The sequence below is a fragment of the Onychostoma macrolepis genome, chromosome 10 (genome assembly GCF_012432095.1).
Source record: "Onychostoma macrolepis isolate SWU-2019 chromosome 10, ASM1243209v1, whole genome shotgun sequence".
In the NCBI taxonomy this organism is placed as follows: Eukaryota; Metazoa; Chordata; class Actinopteri; order Cypriniformes; family Cyprinidae; genus Onychostoma; species Onychostoma macrolepis.
Genome location: NC_081164.1, coordinates 11,967,861 through 11,991,290, shown reverse-complemented (window position 1 = coordinate 11,991,290; position 23,430 = coordinate 11,967,861). Strand labels below are relative to the sequence as shown.

General features: G+C 36.3%; 1 protein-coding gene across 12 annotated transcripts in view; it reads right to left on the bottom strand.

Moving 5' to 3' along the window:
- Positions 1–23,430, bottom strand: part of grik1a (glutamate receptor, ionotropic, kainate 1a) — a 56,797-nt gene that overhangs the window by 24,306 nt on the left and 9,061 nt on the right. For all 12 annotated transcript variants that reach the window (XM_058789525.1, XM_058789526.1, XM_058789529.1 and 9 more), the window contains 6 exons: positions 13,654–13,821; positions 12,826–13,083; positions 8,918–9,099; positions 8,585–8,638; positions 7,031–7,204; positions 6,167–6,310 (listed from right to left, as the gene is read on the bottom strand). In XM_058789525.1, the coding sequence (XP_058645508.1) occupies positions 6,167–6,310; positions 7,031–7,204; positions 8,585–8,638; positions 8,918–9,099; positions 12,826–13,083; positions 13,654–13,821 (980 nt within the window). The remainder of the gene's footprint in view (positions 1–6,166; positions 6,311–7,030; positions 7,205–8,584; positions 8,639–8,917; positions 9,100–12,825; positions 13,084–13,653; positions 13,822–23,430) is intronic.

Sequence of the window (23,430 nt, the reverse complement as noted above, 5' to 3'; positions counted from 1 at the left end):
TCTTATCAATCTTAAGATGTGTGTAGTGTCTGAGGATGTTTTATATATATATATATATATATATATATATAAGTATATATAAGAATGTTTTATTTATAAGTAGCATATAATATACATAAAATCAAATGATCATGTCACAGCTTTTTCATTTACTGTTATACTCAGTCACATGCAACTACTACAATTACGGTATTATTAATGTAAGATCAGACTGAGAGTTTAGACTTGTAGTTTTACGGTATACTTCTAAATTAATGTACATATATATATGTACATTTTTATATATATATTTTAAAATGAATAAAAACTGATTTCTGTAGAAGATTTTTATTGATATTAATCAGAATTATTTAGACTTAATCAAGGTGAATCTTGCCAAAAATGTATCTATTGAATCTACCAATATGTTCTGAAGGCCTTTTTGTCAAAGTGTGTACGTGGCAAAGCACATCTGGAAGGAGTGAGGAGGGGGCTTTTTCCCCTTTACCATAACAAAGTCAGGATGGTCTTCTCTCCTATGGGACAGATAGAAGTATGTACACTAGTAAAATATAGGATGGTACACATGGGGTTCAATGTATAGAGACCCCCTCCCTTATGTTAATTTTTTGAGTATATATACGAGAGACGACAAGTTCTCGAGAGGACTCCTTTGCAAACGAGTTTTCAGGTTTTATGCCATTAAAAAATAAAACCTACTCTGGAATCAAACTCTGGCACTGCGTCTTGGTCTTTGAATTGCGGCGGACGACACTTCATTTCACACAGATTATGATGGTTATACATCAGAGCTGTCAGGCTTCATTTTCTGAATAAATGACAAGTGCTCTTCCGTACACTGTGTGGTCAGGCCTGACTGTATTGCTCCCAAAATCAAAAACATCAAGCTAGCGTACCGTCATTTCATTTCCCCTAGCTTTGTTGTACCAAAAATGAGAGCAAACAATCCCAGAATTCAATCAGCTGAGGCAACTAAGGAAGAGTAATAGCCCTGTTCAAGCCCTCTTTGGCTTTGATAAGTGGGTGGGATATCAGAAAAACAGCACTTCTGTTCTCAAGGTTGCAGTGTTTCTCAGAGCACATCTCAAAATAACAGGTAACGGCTGGCCTTCAACACGTCACCAGCTCATGCTCATGTGGATACAGCTTTACTATCCCGCAGGATTCTTGGAGACTTGATGATGACCTTGATGTAAACCATTTCCACCATTTCAGGGAACTGTAATGGAGCCGCTGGAGACAAGTGGTGCACTGCATAATAATGTGTTCACATATGCCAGAAATTATATTATATTATATTTTTTTTAAAAATAGACTTTTTTTAAAAATGACAACAGGAATTCACTTGTTACTAATTTGACATTTAGCTGACACTTGTCCAAAGTACCCCTGGAGCAACCCAAGTGCCTTGCTCAAGGCCAAAACATTGCTAGTGCATAGGGCAACTCCTGTGGGATTTGAACCTACAACCTTTGGGTTACCAACACAAACCTTTAACCACTAAGCTGCACCACCAGTTCTTAGATACAACATACTTTTCTGAGACATCTGGCATCTATAAAGTTCAAGCCTGCTGGGTAGGATACTGGTCTGTTAGTGCTGACTTACTGTCATACCCACTGAATTGCTGTGGCGGTTAACAATGGTCACATGACTGATCACTTTAAATGTCTTTGATTTGTGGGGTGAGAGAAGAAAAGCTTTTGGCCATGAAGTCAGGCTTGGATTATAAGCATTACAAAAACAAAACAAAAAACAAAACAATGAATAAAGTAACGATTACAAATACAAAAACATTAAAAAGCAGGAATGTGAATAACATTTTCTTAACATATAAACTTGCTTTAACTAGTGTAACTTCAGTGTTACAGATAAGCTGCGATTGTTGCAACATCTGACTTCTTTCTAAAAGCAAAAATGATCTTGTGTGTATAATATGATAATGACAACACGTATTTCCCTTGTTGGTTTTGAGAAGCAGAGGGTGGTGAACCTAATATGTGGATCACAAACATTTTTATTGCCAAAAATAACATAATTATACTTATTTTTCACTTCAACCCTACAATTTGGCCTCAAGCAGGGATAAATATCGTGAAAACCTCCCTTACATTTGTGACTAGAGCTGTGGGTCTTTTATGCAGTATCGTTTCTTCAGAATCATATGCAGTGGAATATAATCAATGCTCCTTAAATGGAGTGTAAAAACATTTTCCTTTTTTTCTGCTACAGTACAGGAGCTCCATAATTTGAAATTATATTTCACGTAATACATTCTGTAGCTTTTTCCTCATAAAAGGCAGACCCCATAAGCAAAATCGCACTGATCAGCATCTCCTGCCCAACGGGTCAACATAAACAAATACTACATTTAAAGCTGTTCAGCCTTCTGTCACAGTTGATTAGTCACACCGAAATTCACATTACAGTACATAAGTGAGTGAAAATTACTTAAATGGACAGGACAAGCAAGAAAAAGAGTAAATGAAATAAAGAAGGATTTTATTTTCCCTGACAATCTATTAAAAACACTCGCCGCTGCTGTAGTTAAAAGTGAAGAATTTCAATGGCCGCAGCACAAATGCAGTTCATAGAAGGATGTGTTTTTGTACCCTACAACATTTCACACATTAAGAATGTTCCTAGCTTAGTGTCTGTAGAGAGGCCTCTTACAACACAGTGTTTTATGGCTTTAATGGGGTTGTATTACAGAGTTTATGGGTCATTAAAATTTAGCATCTGGACTCATTAGTGTTCGTCTTAGTGTTGGCATATGTAGAAAACTAACTCCACACTTGCTCAACTCAAAACAAGCCTAGTTAGACATTTACACACGAAGTGCGACATTTTTCAGATGCTCAATACTTTAGGTTCATTACCTTTGAAGTGTAAACACTGTAGCTCTGTGGCATTTTCAAAACATAGCTCTGTGTATTTGAGCAGCCCAAAATAGCAACATTGGCTCAAACAATAGCATTTGAGTTTGTGGATGTTTTGTTCAATGGAAGATGGCCAAAATGTTCCAAGAAACCTGTTTGAAAACAGTCATTATGTAGGGTGACCATACGTCCTCTTTTTGGACTTACAAAAATGTGTCCGGCCGGAATTTCTTAATCGCCCAAAATGTCCAGGATTCGGCTGTTTTCTTCTGACCATTGCAACATGTGTTTCGCTCCCGTGATTTGCGTGTCCACTCCTTTAATCATTCTAATATTGTATATAATTTTGGAGCATCACTCAGTATGCGGTGTATTTAAATATTTTTGAATGAGCGTTTGCCCTGTTTACTTTCACTTTCGATTTCGCGATCACATGCACTCTGTGTAAAGGGAGCACATCTTACAAGATCAGATATTTGTCAGTGAGTTCAGGATCTGTTGAGCAGCAAATACTCAATCATAGTCTTGTTAGTCATTATCTCTCCTTATTCTCGACCTGTGATCAGTCAAATCTGACTCCTGCAGCTCTTGCTGGATGCAGGGTTGCCAAGTCCGTTTTTTCCACAGAATTGGGCTACTTTTAAACTGTTGCCATGGGTTGATTTTCCCAAGTGGGTTAAAGGTTTGAGATATTGCATAAATTACAATTGACTGAAATGCTTGTATTGAAACATTTTGCATTCTACCTATGATAAAACTTTCATGGACTTTTACATTAACCGTTCCCTCCTGGTGGAATGACCTGCCCAACTCAATCCAAGCAGCTCAATATTTCAAGAAAGTCCTCAATATTTTGACTGAAAATATATCTCTTTCATCTGCATTTGACCCTCTAACTCTAGCACTCTCTATTCTATTTCTATTCTAACTACTTGTTTTATTTATAAAGAAAAAAGAGCCTCTAACACTAGCATTCTCTGTTCTTTCTCAATTCTTTCTATTTATTTATTATAAATAATGACCTTCTAACACTAGCATTCCCTATTCTTTTTCTATTCTATCTACTTGTTTTCTTTTTATTTATTATAAAAACAAAATAAGCAAGCAAACAAACAAAAGCAAACCTTGCTACATATACTGTTAGGCGAAGCCCCACCCATGTCCCCGCCCACGAACCCCACCCCACTGTCCTCTTTTTGGAAAACTAAAATATTGTCACCCTACATTATGTTTACAATTTCATTTGGTGACGCTAACAGTCTGTAACATTTGGGTTCTGAAAGTAAAAATCCCTTTCATTTTCTCCATAGGGGAACTGATTTTGAAAGATAACTTTTAAAGATAGACCTACTGTGAGCTACAAGGCTGTTAATCAGTGGCTTCTGTTTTTTTTTTTAAATAAAACTTGTGTTGGATAGCGGAATTCCTGGTGAAAAACTACAATGATTCTGCAATGCAGGCAAAGAAAATTACCCATGATTCTGCAGAGAAATCTCCATCAATCAGAGAAGCAAAACACACCAAAAGAACACTGTAGCGCCCACCCACTGCTATTATGTTTACAATTTCACTTGGTGATGCTAATGGTGCAGAAATGACAAGCTTCAATTGTAACATTGTTGTATGCAGTGTTAGCCACATTGTTAACTCACACCACAGAATTAGACTGCCTTTCCTTCATTGAAACCACACATCTCTCAAAATACCCTTCAAAGACATGTCAGCAAACCAGACATCAGCAAATCCAAATGTGCGAAATGATTGGCAGTTGGCCTGGTGCTAATTTTTTTGACAGGCCTTCCCTGTTGTTTACAGAGTCTAGGGCTGTCATAGAGACCAGTGTAATTCCTCTTGAAACATTTTTCAGTGACATCTGTCAGGTAGTAACGTAGGTAATAAAAAAAAAAAAATAGCTAACAGCAGCTTTAAGTCCTGTGGTGCTTTGTGATTAAGGTGCAAACTGAGTATCAAGGACTGAGGGTTCCTAGTTCAGAACTTCAAACACATACGACAAACTCAAGCAGGGAAATAAATTCACCCTCTGCAGTGCTGAGCCATGCTGGGCCGCCCCCTCTCTAATGCACTGTGGCACTATTCATTTTTATAATTTTTTTTTTTTTTTTTTAAATCTACCATAAAGACTCTTCCATTTCTAAAGCCAGTAACACTCCGACTGCTGAGACGCTATGCAAGTGGAACTGAAAGCATATCTAAAAATGTTACTGAAAAGCCTATTCAGAACAAACTTTCATTCCCCTCGACAGCCATTTTGTGTTATCACAGGCATTGATTTTTTGGAGTTCTCGAGTGGAGGGACACACACCCCACACTCAGACATGAAGGAGGACTGTTATGACCTCTCGGTTCAAAGGCGGTGAGAGCATCCAGCAGTGATCTGGGACTTAAAAAAGATCAAAACGCAGAGGTACCAGTATCCATTTTCAGGCACCTCTGCCCTGAAAAACATGTTTTCATCTACAAATACATTTTTATGTAACCTACAGGTCAAAAATCTGAAAAAAGTTGTGTAAAGTCTAAAAGAGTTCAGGAAGGCTGTCTGATAAATATTCCACAACGTGTCAAGCATCATTCACACATACAGAGTGATTCACATCATACAAGAGATCTATAAAACTACCTAATTTTTGACATGAATGACTACAACTGTTTATAATGTAATTTATTCCTGTGATTGCAAAGCTAAATTTTCAGCATCATTACTCCAGTCTGTAGTGTCACATGATCCTTCAGAAATCATTCTAATATGCTGATTTGCTGCTCAAGAAACATCTTCCTGAAAAAAACAATATCCAAATTATAGTTTAAATGGTTTGTAGTGAATTCTCGCTATTAACCATTAACTATGACATTTCTCATCAATAAACTCCTAATTTGCTGTTTATTAAGAGTAAGGTAGTTGTTAAATGAGGTAGGATTAAGGGATCTAAAATATGGTCATGCTGAATAAGGCATTAATATGTGCTTTATAAGTACTTATAAATAGCCAATATGCATGCTAGTTAATAGTGAGAATTGGTCCCTAAGCTAAAGTGTTACTGTTTCAAGTTTACAATAATTTATAATTTATATATAATTTAAATTTTCTTTTTTCATTTTTTGGGTTGAGTATCCCTCGAATTGAATTAAAATGTAATTCAATGAAAACACTAAACATGTCAAGTTGGAGATATAAGTAAAGTGTCTACAATTTTTCACTTACAATCAAATTTAAGTTACAATTCAAATCAGTGGAATGTGTTTTGCTACATAAAGTACAATATTCTCACCTCTTTAAACAAGTTCATGAAGCGCGGGCCGTACCTCCAGGGCTTGTGTCTGTGACACTGCAGGGAGCTCACTGTCATCTGCGTGGCCCGCTGAGACGCAACAGCAACCATGAACACTGCGTCATACATGAGCGCAGCCTCGGTCTGTGGAAGGAGAGAAGAATTTACACAGGAAACATGCTCTAAACATAATCAAACTTCATTATGCATTAATATACCGGCAGAAGGTGTCTTTTCTTCACCATTTGCACAATACTGGATGTTACGTAACAGAATTTAAGTTTAATATCCTTTCCATCTGATCACAGTAAGAGAGCCCCTCCCCTGCCCCCTGCTGCATGCACCTTATGTTTCTCTGGGTGTTATTCAGTGCTAAAATGTGACCTGGATGGTAAAAATAGATTTGAATAAATCTCCCGATGCTTCCTGCTTTAAGCCCTTCATGCATGTCTAATGAGGCTGAGTGTGCTAGCAGTATCTACACTGCCTTCTGGAGGACGGGTAGATTAGTCAACATCGGTGAGACTTAATCCCAGTTATTCTAACGGTGAAGGAAGGGCTTAAAGGGAGAAGTTAGGCTCCTGTTTTAGTTCTGGTCTATATGTAAATGAGGATTTTGAGCAGTGCGATTGGATCATTTTAATGTGTGTTCACACAGTAATGTCTGCAATCGACAACCGTAACAGATGTGACTCCAAATTGTCCTGTTCATGTAATATTTCTAATACTACTGTCTATAACACACTTTTCTATTTCTAATTTTGTGACTCTTAGAATCCATCCTGAAAATTAAAGGGTGTCACTTCAGTTTAAAAAAACGAACTAGATGTGAACAGAAATATATGAGAGCAGACTGATCCTCACAGTCATGATGCCGCTCATCAGTCCACTCTCAGGTTTGGGTGGTGCCAGCTGGCGCTCCATGGACCACTTCTGGATCACGGAAGCCACGTATGGATCATCTAGATTCAGGAGGCGGAAGGCTGTCATGTTGACTCCACTATAGCGGTACAGTTCAAGATCCAAAGCAAACATATCCTGCAAGGCAACGAGAGTTTGTCCAGATTTAGCCTTAAGAGCTGTGCAAACTTTGCACAAGATATAGACTCTTCATGCCATGTTTTTCCATTGCTGAAAAGGAGCCCTAAGCCCTTGTTAGGAGTACACAAATCACGGTTGTACAAAAATGCAAAAATTGGCTCCATTTCAATTCATATGTTGGACACAATATACAGGAAGTTGAACTGGACTTTGAATTACAGAAAGTAGAATTTACTGAATGACTAAATTCATCAGGTAATGCATTTTAGGAAATAAAGTGTCCATTGTCTATAAATTTGTATACTGTATGCATAGTACAAAATTCTATAGGTGACATTAATAATAAATCTACACTACTGAAATAAAGTTTGGGGTCGGCAAAGCTTTTTCATGTTTTTGATTTTAATATATGTTAATATGTTAAAATGCAATTTATCCCTGTAATGGCAAAGCTCAATTTTAGCAGTCATTAGTACAGTCTTCACTGTTACATGATCCTTCAGAAATCATTCTAATATGCTGATTTGGCGCTAATGAATCATTTTTTGTATTATCAATGTTGTAAATAATTGTGCTGTTTAATATTTTTGTGAAACTCTTTTCTGAATAGGTCATTTATTTTAAATACAAATATTTTATAACAATGTAAAAAAGTCACTTCGGGTCAATTTAATGGGTCCTTGATGAATAAAAGTATTAATTTTGAACAGTAGTGTATCTCCTTGCCTGTTATGCTTTTCAAATTCCAAGACTTTTTTAACCTCTTGTAATTTTCTGATAAGGTTGTCATGGCATAATTCAAAGTTTGTCTTGACGAACCTTTTTTTTTTCTTCTATAGTTAAAAATGAGACTTATTGCAAATTTGCTCTGAATCTTAGTTAATTTCATTCTACTTCACTGAATTTAAATTCAAACTGCATTCTGTTTGCTACCGAATTTCAAATTCATTTGAAATCAGTTCTGAAATTTGCACAATTCCCTCTTTTGTTCAGCCACAAGACAATCTTAATTGCTTTTTCTTTTTTTTTTTTGGTTTAAACCTTTTCCAACAAAAGCTTTGGATTGTGTGGTACAATTTCACAATTTCATGTGTCAGTGAGAATGTCAGAATATGACGTGGCCTGTGATATTTAAAGCCCTGTGAACACTGTCAAACATACATTAGGATGAACATCTCTACAGTCTGATATGAAAGAAAGTTGATGTTGCCCTGGGTGCATAAGGGTTTCATGTCTCAAAATGTCAATAGGGTCGAATCATACAGTCTGACAAGCAACAATTATAAAAAAACAGCAGAAAATCACTCACCCTGTTCATCATCTAATGTTATGAAAAGCTCTCTTATTAATAGCAAGCTGTCCGCTTTTCAGACTCACCAAAGTAGTGAAGAAGAAATGGTAGTACTCTGTCATCATACCCATCGACATCAGCTGTGGGGGAGAAACATAACAAAATATTTTCTGGGAAGAATTCGAAAGAAAAAGAAAGTAACGACCGGCTGAGTGTGAAATAAGAGAGTTTCAGCAGTATTCAGGAATGAAGGCAGCATGTCACAAACTGTATAACATCTATCTGCTTTAAAGTAGAGCTCTGAAATCCCGCTGCGCCACAGCATGCAAGAGCACTTCACTCTCATTTTCAATCTGTGTGACGTACTTTGCGAGTTCAATGAAAGTTCAGTGTGAGAATCTACAGAAATAGTGTCGCACCTGTTTGAGAAGCTCGGCGGCTACTTGGTAGGAACAGTCGAAAATGATGTAAAACTCTTTTTCTTTCTTCATCTCCTTCAGCAGGGGGCGACTGTCGCCTCCTCCCGACGCTAGTTGACGGATACGAATCTTCAGGTTGTTTTTGGACGGAGCTTTGATCAGTTCCTGCATACGCATCAATCCTTGAAACAAGAGAACACAAAAGAATGATCGAAAGTGGGGGGCAATGGAAGAGAAACAAACTCATCACGAGCTGCAGTAATTACACTTTTGATTTCCCCAGTGGGATAGCAGATGTTTACGGGGACGGTAAATTGGGACTCATCTATTCCGTTGATACATAACAATCAGATGCTTTTTTCAACTTCTCTTTAATCAAAACTCTCAGTCTATAGTGGCAATGCATTCAATTGTAACAGGTCAAAATGTTATCTAAAGGCTGAACAGTCCTGGGAAAGGGATGAAAATGACTGTGCGTCAGTCAGTGTTATTAGATAATATGATACTTTCACTGAGGTATAATTGCATACTGCTCTAAATCTTTCTTATTGTTTCAACAGATTTGAGAATAATAGTAAAGGCAAGAGAAATCCAGAAATATCCTTTTGAAATGTAACATGGTGAAAGGTTTCGCCTAGGCCTGATCAAAAGTCCACAGGTCTCTGGGGTACAAACGTCCACAAGGCAGCATGATGCAATGACCTCCATAAACACACAATCTCGACTATAAGCCACATTTAACGACATCTGCACAGTACAGAAACTGCAGTTGTTCCATATTATATGCAAAGTTCTCACTCAGAAAATGCAAGTAACATTAAATCAAATGTGAAATTTTGAAGTAGAAATGGAACTGTCTTGTAAAATGTACACCAATCATTTGTTTTATTAACAACTGAAAACCCACTTTTATAGTGTACCGCTTAACTTATTTTATTTCATTTTTTAACATTTCTAAAATTTCTGCAGCTATCTGCCCAGCTCCCACTGCTTCAAGTTCAAGATCTTCATCTATTATTTATATTTTATTTTATTTCAGCTTTACTTCAGTTATTAGTTTTACTTTATTTGACAATAACAACACTTCTACAGACTATCTTGCAGATCATTTGATCAAGTGTAATGCTTGTGCATTAAAACATGATAACATTTTGAATGAACATCGATTCGGACTCAAATTACCACCTTATGAACTCATCAATTACTTTAGAACATTAATAATCAAACAAGCTCAGATTTGGGGTCCCTTGCTTATGGGACGAGACTCTGATATGGGGCCATCAATTACATATTGGGCTCCAGTTCATGTAGGGGCTTCTGGGAGTCACAAGTCTGAAATCAAAAGCTTCTTCATTGCTCCTGTTTCCTTGTTTTTATTATTCTTATTCCCTTTATATTCTCAAAATGTTATTGTGTTATAAACCACACTTCTAGGTCATACAGTATGATTATAGTGAATGTGCACATAAATGTAAATGGTTTCCTGGTGCAGGATCTGATCAGACCGTCTAAGCTACCTGATTTAATTGATCAATTTAATAATTTGTCATTAAATCATCATGGCTTTGTTTTAACACCCTGGCTGTTTGGTACATTCTTAAACTAGCCTTAAATATTAATCTCTACTGAAACTCAAAGGGATCAAAATTGGATTACAGAATTTAATATTTTGAAGAAAATATCCTATGCAAGATCAAAGGAAAATTCAATAAAAGTAGTGGCAGACTAATATTAGGGACATGAATTTCTTATAAAGGCTGAGCTACTACACAAGTTCAATGTAAATGACACGCATAAAGAAATATGTTAGTCATAATAAAGCCCAATAATACAACCAAAACACAGATTTGAGCAACAAAACCGCTTTGATGCTCAGAAAAGAAAAAGAGGTATGAAACCACTTTTAGTCTTGATTTAGTCTTTCCCATATAATGACGTACTTCCATGCAATGATAAGATCATAAATCATGCTATCAGTGCATGAGGTTTCTAGACATAAACACACCCGAAAGTAGTGTGTAATTTGTGTTTTCAAACAGATGGCTCACAGGAATTCAAGACAAATCACACTACGGCAGAGACGGTGTGATGTGTAAATACTAGGGTAAATTTGCGTTGGCATCTGTTCCCTGAGCTCCCCTAATGATTTCAATCCAAGTCACTGGCTATGAATCAGACACACTAATCATTTTGAAACTGGTCAATCTGACACGAATTTATCTGTTGCAAGCAATTTCTGCAAAGACATTGGCTACAGTGCCACCATGCTCAATTTAAGCTGTAGAAACAGAAGTATTCGCAGGGCAATTTTCCATTTGTTATGCCTTGCGGTTATTTGTTTTTATGTGTTATTAAACACTAGATTTGTTTGTCTGCATTTGATTTGCTCTCCAAATGAGTTTGCTGCCATCAGGGAATCTCTTGAAGTGTGTTTGTGAACTACAGCATAATGTTGAATTTGCATATAATATGATTATTTTGATACATTGCGTTGTCTTTTTGCTGCTTTTTTTAATTGACAGGAAAGGGGGAGTTGGATGAGGATGTGATACAGGCCAATTTTCTCAAATTTTCGATCATAAAACAGTATTCACATCATTTAACAGATTGTCTAGTTGGACATAATGCAATGACTGACTTGATTTTGTGGATCATATACGATGATATTTTATTGGTTAATATTATTTTATCCCCCCTCTGTATTCCCCTGATTACATAAAAAAAAGAAGTCATCTCAGAAGCAGAGAAAGTTATTACAATTTGATAACAACTTTTTTTTCTTTAGAATAATGCACACTGATGAATTATGCACAATACTGACCAGACACAATTTATTAAAATGCAGGTGATTTATATATACAGCTATTGTTTGATTCTTCTGATAGAGTGTGAGAAATGGATATATTTTATTATCTCGTTAAGAGAAAAAATAATAATTACTAATCTGAAATAACATTTCTTGAATGTGAGCCAGGCCTGTGAAATAAACGGCTGTAATAACAACGTGAGAGAAGATGTTCAATATTCAGTCAATATTTCACTGTTTTCAAAACCATTTTAGTTTAGAAAAGGTCACAAAAGTCAGAATATACAGAAAATGAAATAAGCTATTGAAATAAAGCTGTCAAAAGGAAATAAACTGATAAGGTCAAGTGTGAGTTAAACCAATCTGACCAAGAAAAACAAAGGAACGCTTGCCACCTGAAATCACATTAAACTTGCCAACGCCGCATCTGAAACGTTTCACCACTGTGCATTTCAAAACAGGGATTTAATGCAAAGAAATTGAATGTTAATGCGGTGAGTGACAGCGCCCTGCTAATTAAAGTAAAACCAACATTTACACATTCACGGACTGACTGTGTGCAGTGTCTTGCCTATAAATTTGCTGCTAGCAAACCAGTTACAGAACTGTCCTATATCAAACATTGCCAGAACAGAAAATGCAAGTTGACAACAAAAATATATCAAATGCATGAGGGGATCCATACTGAAAACACTAGCTTAGAGCACCATGCATATCCAAACCGGTTTATGGTTTAATATTGGTCTATGCTGTTTCCCAACAAAAATTGATCAGCATGTCCAACAAGACCATGTTTGAGAACCAGCATCCAAAACATATGATGCCATAAGCAATGCTGGAGTTACTGTTGAATTCAGTTTGAATTCCCACTTCAAATATAATAGAATGTAAATATATGTGGACATCAGTTACTCTTTCCAGCAGAAAAGAGGATTTCAGTATAAATGTTGTGGCCTGCAGTGTCCCATTTTAAAGCTCAAAGGTGTGAAGATCCCACTTCAAAAAGCCTCTCAACAAAACCTCAAAAAAGCACATTGAGCTGCCCTTCAAAAATCCCTTTTTAAAAACTGCCACCCTTTTCTAAACCATAACAGTCACTCACCTGTGCTGTCCTCGTAAACCACAGTAACAGACTTCCATTTGTAGAAAATGACAATGTCCAGGATAGCCCTGCTTATGGAGGTGTACTCAGGGTAGAGGTTAATGTAAAAATTGTCCTTATTGTCCACAGACGGGTGTTTCCAGCGCGTCTGGATGTGCGGCACCTCTAGGGCATTGCAAATGGATTGGACGGCACTGACCGAGGAGCTGTGAGAGGGGCCGAAGACCGCCGCGACCCCCAGGGCTAGCTGGTCACATACTGAGAGAAGAAAAATAGAGAGAAAAGGCGGGGAAGAAAAACATATGACATGAAAAAATATGTGGTGGTATGAAAAAAAGAGAAGAGAAAAGCATAGAACAAAGCGTGCACATAATAAAAGCAATAGTCTAGCAAAGGTTTTCATTACATTAGATTAAAATGGCATTTTCCATGGAAATTGTTGGGTGTAGAATTAAATTAGAGGTACAATTTTCTTTTTTTCTTTTTTTGTGAGACCTACTAGATATGTTGATTAAAACAGTTCTAAACATAAAATTGCTAAGTAAAAAAATAAAAAAGTAGATAATTTTACATCCGCCCCTTAAAATGTTTATTTTGGACTGTCCAACATCAGAGGAATTGACCTTTTCAACTGTATTTAATAATTTAAACATAACACTGAACTGATATTCAAATAATAATATAAAATATTTATGTTCAATAAATAACTTCAAACCAAGAAAAGGTTATAAATGAATACTTTAAGTATAGTCACCTTTGTCAAAATTTAGGCAATTTTTATAGAATAAAATTGTAAAATAAATACAAAATATAAATAAAGAGTCATACCCCTTCTGGAGGCTTCAAAGCTGTCAAAGAGGTTTACTCTCTGGATATCGTAGGTCAATGTGGTGTTTGGCATCAAGGTTCTATTTCGGTTGATACTTGTAACTGCAAATTTAAAGGCGAGTTCATCTATGCTGACTGGTTCATTCTCCCGCGTCTCAAAGATGCCCCCTTCAATCAAAATAAAGACAAAAACTGTTAAGCAACAAGTAAAACTGATCTTTCAAGTCAGCAAGTACAGTAGATGTCTAAACATGTGTTTAAAGTAAAACCAGTATGAAGCTAATGAATTAATAAAGTTAAAATCAATGTCCTAGTAATGCATAAATCTCATTAAAATTCGATTCAAAGCACTGCTGCCAAGCTAATGCTAAGGCAAACTGAAAAAAGATAAATCCAGCTTTTGATATTATTTAAAACACATTTAAAAACAGTGCCTAGCTAAATGTACAAATTAAACATAAAATTGTTGTCCAGGTAATGGATAAATTCCAGCTCCACACTAATTCAAAAGAAGTTAAACAATAGTGCCAAGCGAATGCTAAATACAAATCAATTACAAGTTAATGCATTTTTTAAAAAGCAGAATCCAGCTTTTGTTAAAAACGCATTAACAAAAAAAAAAAAACAGTGTCTAGGTAAACGTACAAATAAAATTAAAATTGGTGACCTGGAAATTGATACTGATTTCAGTTCCACACTAATTTAAAAGCAATTACAAACATAGTTGATGCTAAATACAAAAAAGTTAATGCAAAAGCATACTGAAAAACCAAAATCTAGCTTTTGTAAAATATATTTAAAACCATCTGTAATAACCACTAAATAAATAAATAAATTTGCCAGAAATGCTCCATTCATGCACATCCCAACAAGAAAGGAACAAGCTGGCTAAAACAGGTAAATGCACACATCTATTTGACATGTGACATTGTTGTCCTCTCTGTTTACAATCATCTAAAACAAATCTTGACTTTTTTATATGGTACAAAGATCCTAAGACACAACGTGAAGAATAAATGACTTTTCTCAAGGTTATTCTTTGCTGATCACTGTTCATGAATGATATCGTCTTTCAAACAGTTGACAAAGTTCATATTCTGTTAAATAATTTCCCCCATCCAGATCACACTGACGCTTGACAAGCTGACAATTTAGGATTGCAACAACAGGCAGAGGCAGAGGTCTTGCTGCTCTTTATTAAATAACAGCCCTTGAGTGATGGACGCCATTCAAAAGTCAGGTAGCCTTTGAGTATTTTTCACTGTCAGTAAACAGTCTGTAATAAAATGAAGAACAAAGAAATCAATTACAAAAGAACAAAGAGTGCTCAAAGTTGTTTTCTGTATCTAACTAGAGGATTAATAAAGTCATAAAAGCAGTGAGCGTTTTTGTTAATGTTGCCATTTATTATAAAGAACATAAAAGACAGTGGAATGTCTATTGCTAATGAGCATGTAAGAAATGAAACCAACCATTTTATGAATCTTAATAATTCATAAGAAAAACATACAGCAGATTACAATGGCTGTTTAACTTAGTATGACATGATGCATCTAAATGCCAATACCAATATATGATGTCATTCACTTTTTGGTTTCTGCAGGTTATTTAGCGATCCCATAACATTTAGAAAATCTGAAATGCTTAAGAAATTCAGACTAATTGGCCAACAATGTGTTTGACCTTTAACGTGCCATTTTTAAATCACTTCCCTTGCCGGCAGTGAAGCTTATTCTGAAAACTGCACAAGGTTAATCAACATCATCTCTTCTCAATGATCACATGCAAATCAGACAATCATGAAGATCAAAACAAACCGTTCACACCTGAATCAGCAAATGATCATGGCCAAAACACCTGAATATGCCAATCAAGAACCAATTTAAGTCAGTCGGGTGCAAAGTCAATATGAGTAAGTGGCCAAGACTTTCAGTGGAGTATATCTCCAGAATTATGCATGAGCATCTGGTACCACACACATTGTTATGTCATATTACTTGTAACGCTGCAGATGCTAGAACTACACATCATACGGACACAATGCAAAACGGCGAGATCCGTCAGGAGGACATCCACCTAAGATCAGACTCTATTCACAGGCGGCCAACAAACAGGTCTCAGCAGGAAATAATGGGCCATTAACTCGCCAATAAACAGCCAACCTCCAACAGTGAAAGTGACAGATTGGCTCTTTAATGAAAAGACTGTGAATGAAGATAAGAATAATTAAATGGAAATGTTAATGTGTGTGAGATGAAGCTCATCAGAGTGTAGACACGAGCTTCTGTGAAACCCGGTCTCAGTGGCTTGTTTTGGCTTTTTGAAAGCTGAATTGGAATGAGCAGGACTTAAAGCCAAGCCAGAAAGTCCTGCTGTGGATAACAACGTCTGATGTTCAGATATAGTCCCTCAGGGAGAGCGTGGACCGAGCGCTCCACACAGGGAGAAAGGAGAGGAGATTTTGTCTGTGAAAAACTGATTGCTTTCATATAGAGGGAGATGGTCAGGCTGGGTCGGATTGGGAGGCTGGAGATGAGAATGAAGCCTGAAGCTTTTCTAGACGAGGCAGATGCACTAACATGAAGGAGAGTTGATAGCAATGAGTCTAGCACCAAACAAGTCTCGGTTCATTTTTCCGGAAGTATTGGATCTACGTTTTTGCGATGTTTATTTACTCTTTTTCCACTATGACTAAGAAGTCTGATCCCTCATTGATCTTTTATTATCCTGGAAACACCAAATCCATCTAGCTTCACTTTTCCTTTAATTGGCACATTAAGAGTCAGTCATTGGAACCGAATAGATTTACAGTGTCTTTAAGACATCAGCCAGCATTAGAGCGGAATGAAAAAGCCGACAGAGTGGCATATAGACACTTTTGTATGTGTGCGTAGGCACTGTGATGGTTACTTGAGCATGCTTTAATGCTTTATTTCTATTCATTGGAAAATGGTTCCCTAGGGATGTCCAAAGCCTCTGCCATTCACCTTGGAGACCACAGCTTTAATGAATCCATTTTCTATCATGATGTTTGTCATTACATGCATTTCGACCCTTGTGATAAATAATAAGTTAACAAGAAGGTTATGGGCTTTGGATCTACATGCTTTTATGTTGAGGCAGAGCTTTGCATATTTTTATGATTTAAAAAATATTCTGTTAATACTTTATTTCACATCAAAGACCAGGTTCTGCTAAAAAGGTAACAAATTGAAAGAAAATATAAATGCATGACAGGGTTATTACAGTTGACTAAAATAGTTTAACTTGATGTACTAAAATATCTAAAACTTAAAAAATGAATAAAAACTACTCTATATAGACATATTTAAAGGTAAAAAAAACATTCTATAGACATTTAAAAACAAAACTGACAGGAACACAACAAAAAACAAAATTACTAAAACATTAACTAAAATTAACATGAAAGCAGAACATTAAAAACAACAACAACAATAATAATAATAACAATAACAAAAACTAGAATAGTATCTTAATTATACTAAAACAACATTTATACTAAAACATATGTGAAAACCTTAAGGTAAAGAACATTCTGTGAAAATGTAACCTAACCTTGATATCTTTAAGGCCATGTCAAAGATGGAAATCATAGTGAAATTAATGTTTGAAATTAAATTTTGATGCTTGCCTGGATTTCACAGAGAGGGTCAAATATACAAAAAAAAAAAAAAAAAAAAACATTCTGCAGATCCTCTGACCACAGTAACGCATTACTGTCAATTAGTTGTATTATTTATAAGGAACTTCTTAAATTTAAATTCCATTAAAATTACTATTATCATAGGCTTTCTCCATTTTCTCCATTATTAGTCTATTTGACCCTTACAAAAATTAATCATGGTTTTACCACAAATAAAACCAAAAAACCATGGTTAGTTAGTTAGTTTTGCTACAGTAACCATAGTTTAACCACTGTATTTGTTGTGGTTAAACTGTGGTTAAAGAAATGGTAATCAATACGCCAAAAAAAAACCCCAAAAAAACATGGTTACTACACTTTTACTACAATAAAGCCTTGGTTAATTTTCTAAAGGGGACGCACATGCGCGGAAGATCATTTTATGAGGTTATTTTGCAATAACTTTGCTTTTTTTGCAAAATGGATGCTATGCTATAAGAATGCTATTGTCAAATATAAGTTATGTGCTAGGGAAAACAGCTCTCCAGCACATTAAACAGAACACCCACCTGACCCATATGAAAGAACACCAACCCATATGAAACTGCTTATGAGCGTCTTTGAAGTGCTTAATAAAATTCTCACCTGCTTTTGGCGCCTTGGATTGTACACATTCCCCGCAGCAGCTCTCTCTGTGATTACAGACATTTTTCGAATGCGTTTTCCACTGAAATGCATTTTCCATTACTTTAAAGTAGCGTTACTGACGGAACTCCTCCATGCACAGCTTACAGACACGAATACTCGACTGTGAAACTTGTTATCGATTATATTCATTATTGATTTTTAGCTGTTTTGTCAATATTTTATCACTACCCCAGTTCAATCTATAGTCTGGCAGACGGTTGTAGTGAACAGCACATTCCAGGGCCCAGTTTAGTGGACAAAGGTTTGCTACATTTTGAATGGATCTTGGTGGACTAACATAACTGTCCAACGCCATCAGATAAAGATGCCAGGACAACAGCCAGACACCTCTTAGAGGGCAAGAAGAAGACCTTTGGTACAAAGCCCAGAAAGGACAGGATTTCTCATCAGTTTCTGCCCTTCACCCACCTGATTCCTAAGGTTTTGGCCTGTGACCGCCATAAAAATTCCTTAGGACCTCTGGATGCAGCAGCAGTGGGTGAAACAAAGAGAGATCACCAAGTTCCATCCAACTCCATTCATAATTATGTTTTCAAACCTTAAACTGATGCAAACTACAACACACATATCTTATACTTATTCAGAGAAATAAGTATTCTCAATGACTGTGACATGTAGTGCAACATCTTACACAAACTCAGCTGTTAATGGACAAATGAATGCATGCGTGATAGTTCAATCTTCTTCCATCATGTTTGGACTTTATGTGTTCATAATATTGCCAAAGGTATTCTGGTTGTGGTTTGCTAAGTGAATGATGCATTGATAAAACTTTAGTGACACTTTTCTGAATGTGTGTTTGGACTATGCAAATAAGTTCCACAGGAGGAAAAACTCTGATGGAACCAGCCAATCACAGCCTGGAAATTGAGAAGCGCCAGATTGCAATCTCCTCCTCATCGGAAAGAGATAAAGGTACCTTTTACCTTTAAAGAGTCCTGTTACCGGGAAGGCAGCAACAGAAACAACCCGTTCTGAGTCTGAGTCCCATTAGGGAAGAGACAGCAACAGACACAACCTCTGTTCTGAGTCTCTGGCACGTCCAGGAGACACTAACAGATCAACACATTCTGAAACTCTGGCCCGTGAGGGAAGAGGAAATAACAGATACCAAGTCCTGAGTCTCCACCTTTGAGGCAGCAACAGATAAGACCACGTTCTGAGCCTCCAGCCTGCGAGCAAAGAGATAATCTATGTTCAGACTTCAGAGTCTTCGTCTAGCGAGACAACAACAGATGCAGCACGTCCTGAGTCTCCGTCCTAGAGAGACAAAGAGGATCGACCAAATTCTGGGTCTCTAGCCCAGAGAGGCAAAAGACACACAGACATTTGTAACAAGGTTAAGCTCCGGCGAGCAAACCTTCACTCCAAGGTACCTTTGCTTGCGTGTTCCAGGCTAAGGACCTTCTGCACCTACTCCCGGGCCACATCTGCGTGTTCCAGCTTTTAGGACCCTTTGGTGCTCCTTCCCCCACTGCATTGTTACCAGCACAACAAGTGGATGAAGTCACCGCCACCGGACTGCTCACTCAACCACAGAGAACGTAACAATCACCAATCCAAACCTCTTCCAGAAACCTTGGCATTGTTGTGTATTACCAGTATATGATTTTTCTAATTGACATTAGATGTTATATAGCCGATTGCAGTTGATAACAAATAATCTTTTAGGTATTTGTTTGATGCATAATAAGGTTCTTCACCTTACTTGTTTCAGAGTAGTGACAGTCTATCTTTCCAGATAACGTAGCTCTGACATAGCAACATCCAACATAATCACTTGCATTTTATGCATCTTATGCACTTTATTCCTTTCCCATTCATGGTATTCATTTAGTAGTTGTTGATTACTCTTGTCTAGCTTTTGTTAATAAAATAATCTTGTTAATAATCTTCCTTGTGTTGATAATGCAGTAAAGGTTCTACAAGTTAAATATCCCACCAATCTTTCTTATGTGATGTACTCTTAACCACACCTTAAGTGACACGTGATCCAAAATCATAATGTCATCTGTGACGTGAGTACCCATCACTACACCTCCCTAGGTTGGCGAAAGCAAAATTCACTACACAGTACATCCTCCACAACAGCTGAAAATTTCCCCAGTGGACAATTCATTTATGCAGTTCATGTAAGTTTAATGTGGAACTTGTCCTGTCTTCTCCCAGAATCTGTGTGGGTGACAGGTGACACACGCAGAATGCAGTATGCAGTGCCTCCTTTCTGGCTTTGATCAGCAGACAGTTCAAAGACTCCCAGCACTGGTCCAAGCAAGTTCTAAGCATGTTTTAGCAGGCAACACAAACTCCAGTGTTTAGCTACAAGTAGTAGCTGCTGCTATAGGCCAGGATTTCAATTTTATAGATGCCATAGTCTTCCAAATATGCAGGGACCTGCATTCTAAAATTAAAAAGGCAGGTATATATTTTCATGTACCATATAAAGACCCCATTTATACTGTGCAAAAATAATATTTTAAATAGGCTATGTGTAAAAGAATATTTGGAAACATTTAGTTTCTATTACATTTTCTATTACTTATTATATATTATTACTTTTTTCTACTAATTATAGTACCCTGCTCTTAAATGTATTTGTTAGTTGTGTATTTATTTTAATAATTTTTTATCATTTATTTTTTTCATTTTAATCCATTTTATATTTTATTTACATTCATCAATTATTGTATTTTAGTCTAATCTTAGCTTAACAATTTACAATTTATTGCAATTTATTTATTTTTAATTTTTTTTAAATGTCACGTATGGTCACCCTACTTTATATCTAAACTTTTCCACAGACCTCAGTTTGAAAACCCCTGCAACAGGCAACAGTGCAGACCACAGATATCACAGTATAAATTCTAAACATGCAAGTAACTTTTAAAGGCCTAATTTGACTGTCAACAAATGCTTGTGTGGAAATATTTGCTTCAGATTTTTTCTTTCATTAAAATTCTTCACACATAAATTACCATCCTACAGAGGTTAGGCAGTTTTCACATTTAAATTGATGTAAATTAGCTGAATTATGGGTAATTTTCACCAGTCCAAGACTGTGCTACTGGATGCATTGTCTTTTTTCTTTTTTTTAGCTCACAAGATCTTTGTGTCTCTTTCTCATTCTTGCACATTTTATGCATTCTCATTTTCCCTAGGAACTGGATGATGAATAGCTGTAAATATATAGCCTAATAAAGAATGTGTGCAATTATAGTCAAAGATTTTCTTTAACATTTCTTTATAGTCAAATTAACATCTCAAAGGCCTTTTGGAGATTATGTCTGAATGCAGCCCTGAAATGCTCTTGGTCTTTAAGTGCCTTCATTTTTACCTCAATTACTGAGTTCAATGAGCATCAATGAACTGAATACGATTAAACCCTAAGACATGAAACAAAAACAAAATGGCACTGAAAGTGACACCACATCTAAAACACATTCTCTTCGAGTAAGTACCTTTTTAAAATAAGTACATACTTTGTCACCATTTAAAAAGTTCCATATAGTTTGAATGCATGTCATATAAATGTAATTCTGACATACTATATTGAAAGTATGTTGTTATAGTCAACAACATTCATTTTGCTGCTATTCACAACTCCTCTCCCGTGGCTGAATGGGACACACACTTCAGAATCACATGAATCTCATGCAGATCTCAAGAAATAGTTGACCATCCGGGCACTTTTCCTTGAATACTATAAATTCAGACATACTATTTTTTTCACATGCTATTTCGTGTGTACTATATAGTAGGGAAATTCTGTATTTGGACATAGCCCAAATCTTTTGGCACACAATAAGAATATTCAGTGATTTTTTTGAGTCTTCTAAAGTGCATTTGACCTCCATGAAGGATCTCAAACATTTCTCTGTGGTTTCAGACAGGTACTGTTTTTCATTTTCGCCCGGATCATTCCGGGAGATGTTCGATCGATGCTATTCAATGTTACATATCTGTCAGTTCTGACAATACATCATTGTCATCAACCACACTGCTCTCATCCAGACAGAATGCTCCACTCAACAATCAGTCCTAGAATGAAACATTACAGTAAGAACACATTGAATGCTCAGGATGGATGTGGAAAGGTTTTTATTTAGCATCCACTTTTTTTTTGGAAAAAGAACAACAAATTTCAACAGTTTATAAAAGAAAATATTTCACAGAGGGCAGAACGTGGAACGTGGCTGATTAATACAATGTATTGTTATATGATTAAAATCAATATTTAATGTTGATGATGAGTTTCCCTTTTGCTCCACTCAATGTAATTATTCATATCTGAATCAGATAATTAATCATGGTGAGTTCAAGTTAAGTACATTTTGGTTCAGATCTTCATCACAATTGTACTGGACACCTGATGGCCTGGACACATGGAGTTTGTTTACTAACTGCTAAATGAAACTGTTTGTATATCTTGTTGTGATCCTTTCTGTCTGTTTATCTCTATTTCATGCTGCATTGCACTGTGACCGCTAGCTGTCTTGCTGTCATGACTGGATCGTGGATGAACACAGAGGCATTTTGTGTGTCATGGTTTGTTTCGTCATTCCAGCAGGGACTGCCTATTTGGATATTGAATTTTTCCACTTGGTTTGCTTGTTTTGTTTAGTTGTTTGTTCAGAGCGCTGGCTGACAACACTATATGAAGTATAATTAGTAACTTTTTAATTGTATGACACGGTTCATGATCTTAACCCGGCAGCGCTCATAAGGGAGTGACCCACTCCACATAAAATAAAACAGGTTTTATATTGATATGACATATTCACAATAAAATGGAAGTAGCACCAGATCGTGTCTTCCATATTGTGATGTACATCCAAAGAGATTATCGAAAAAGAAAAAATGTAGGCCAAAGATTTGGTTCCATCAGTTATTGATTGGATAGAGGTCGATCTGAATAGCCCAAGAAAAGATGGTGCCCATAGAGTGCGAGAGTTATTTTTGCCACTTTATAGGCCTTGAACAGTTAAATAACAAAATGGTCATCTTTACAAGTATCCTCATAAATACAGTAGGTCTTAAGTTAATGCAAAGAGCTGAGAAAGAAAACCCATGTACGCTATATTGGATACGGGCAGCTCTTAAAGTGAAAGCAGTCTAATATTCCTGCTGTCTGTCATTCATGTTAAGCAAAAAAGATGACTGTTAAGATCACTGTTTTTGACTAAATCACTTTGTAACTTTAATAAGAAGAAATATAGCTGCAAGCAGCAATTACCGGAATTCAAGCGCTTAATATGGTGGCCGAGAGAGCACAACGCACTGCAACTTCAGAAAACACATGCAAATAGAAAAAGCACCAGCAAATCAAGAAAACATCTTCATCGATTTGAAAGCAGATGCTGCAAATGCTCACAACACAACCAAATAAAGAATTTTATTTGCAGCGCGTTTCTTTGTTTGGTTGTGTT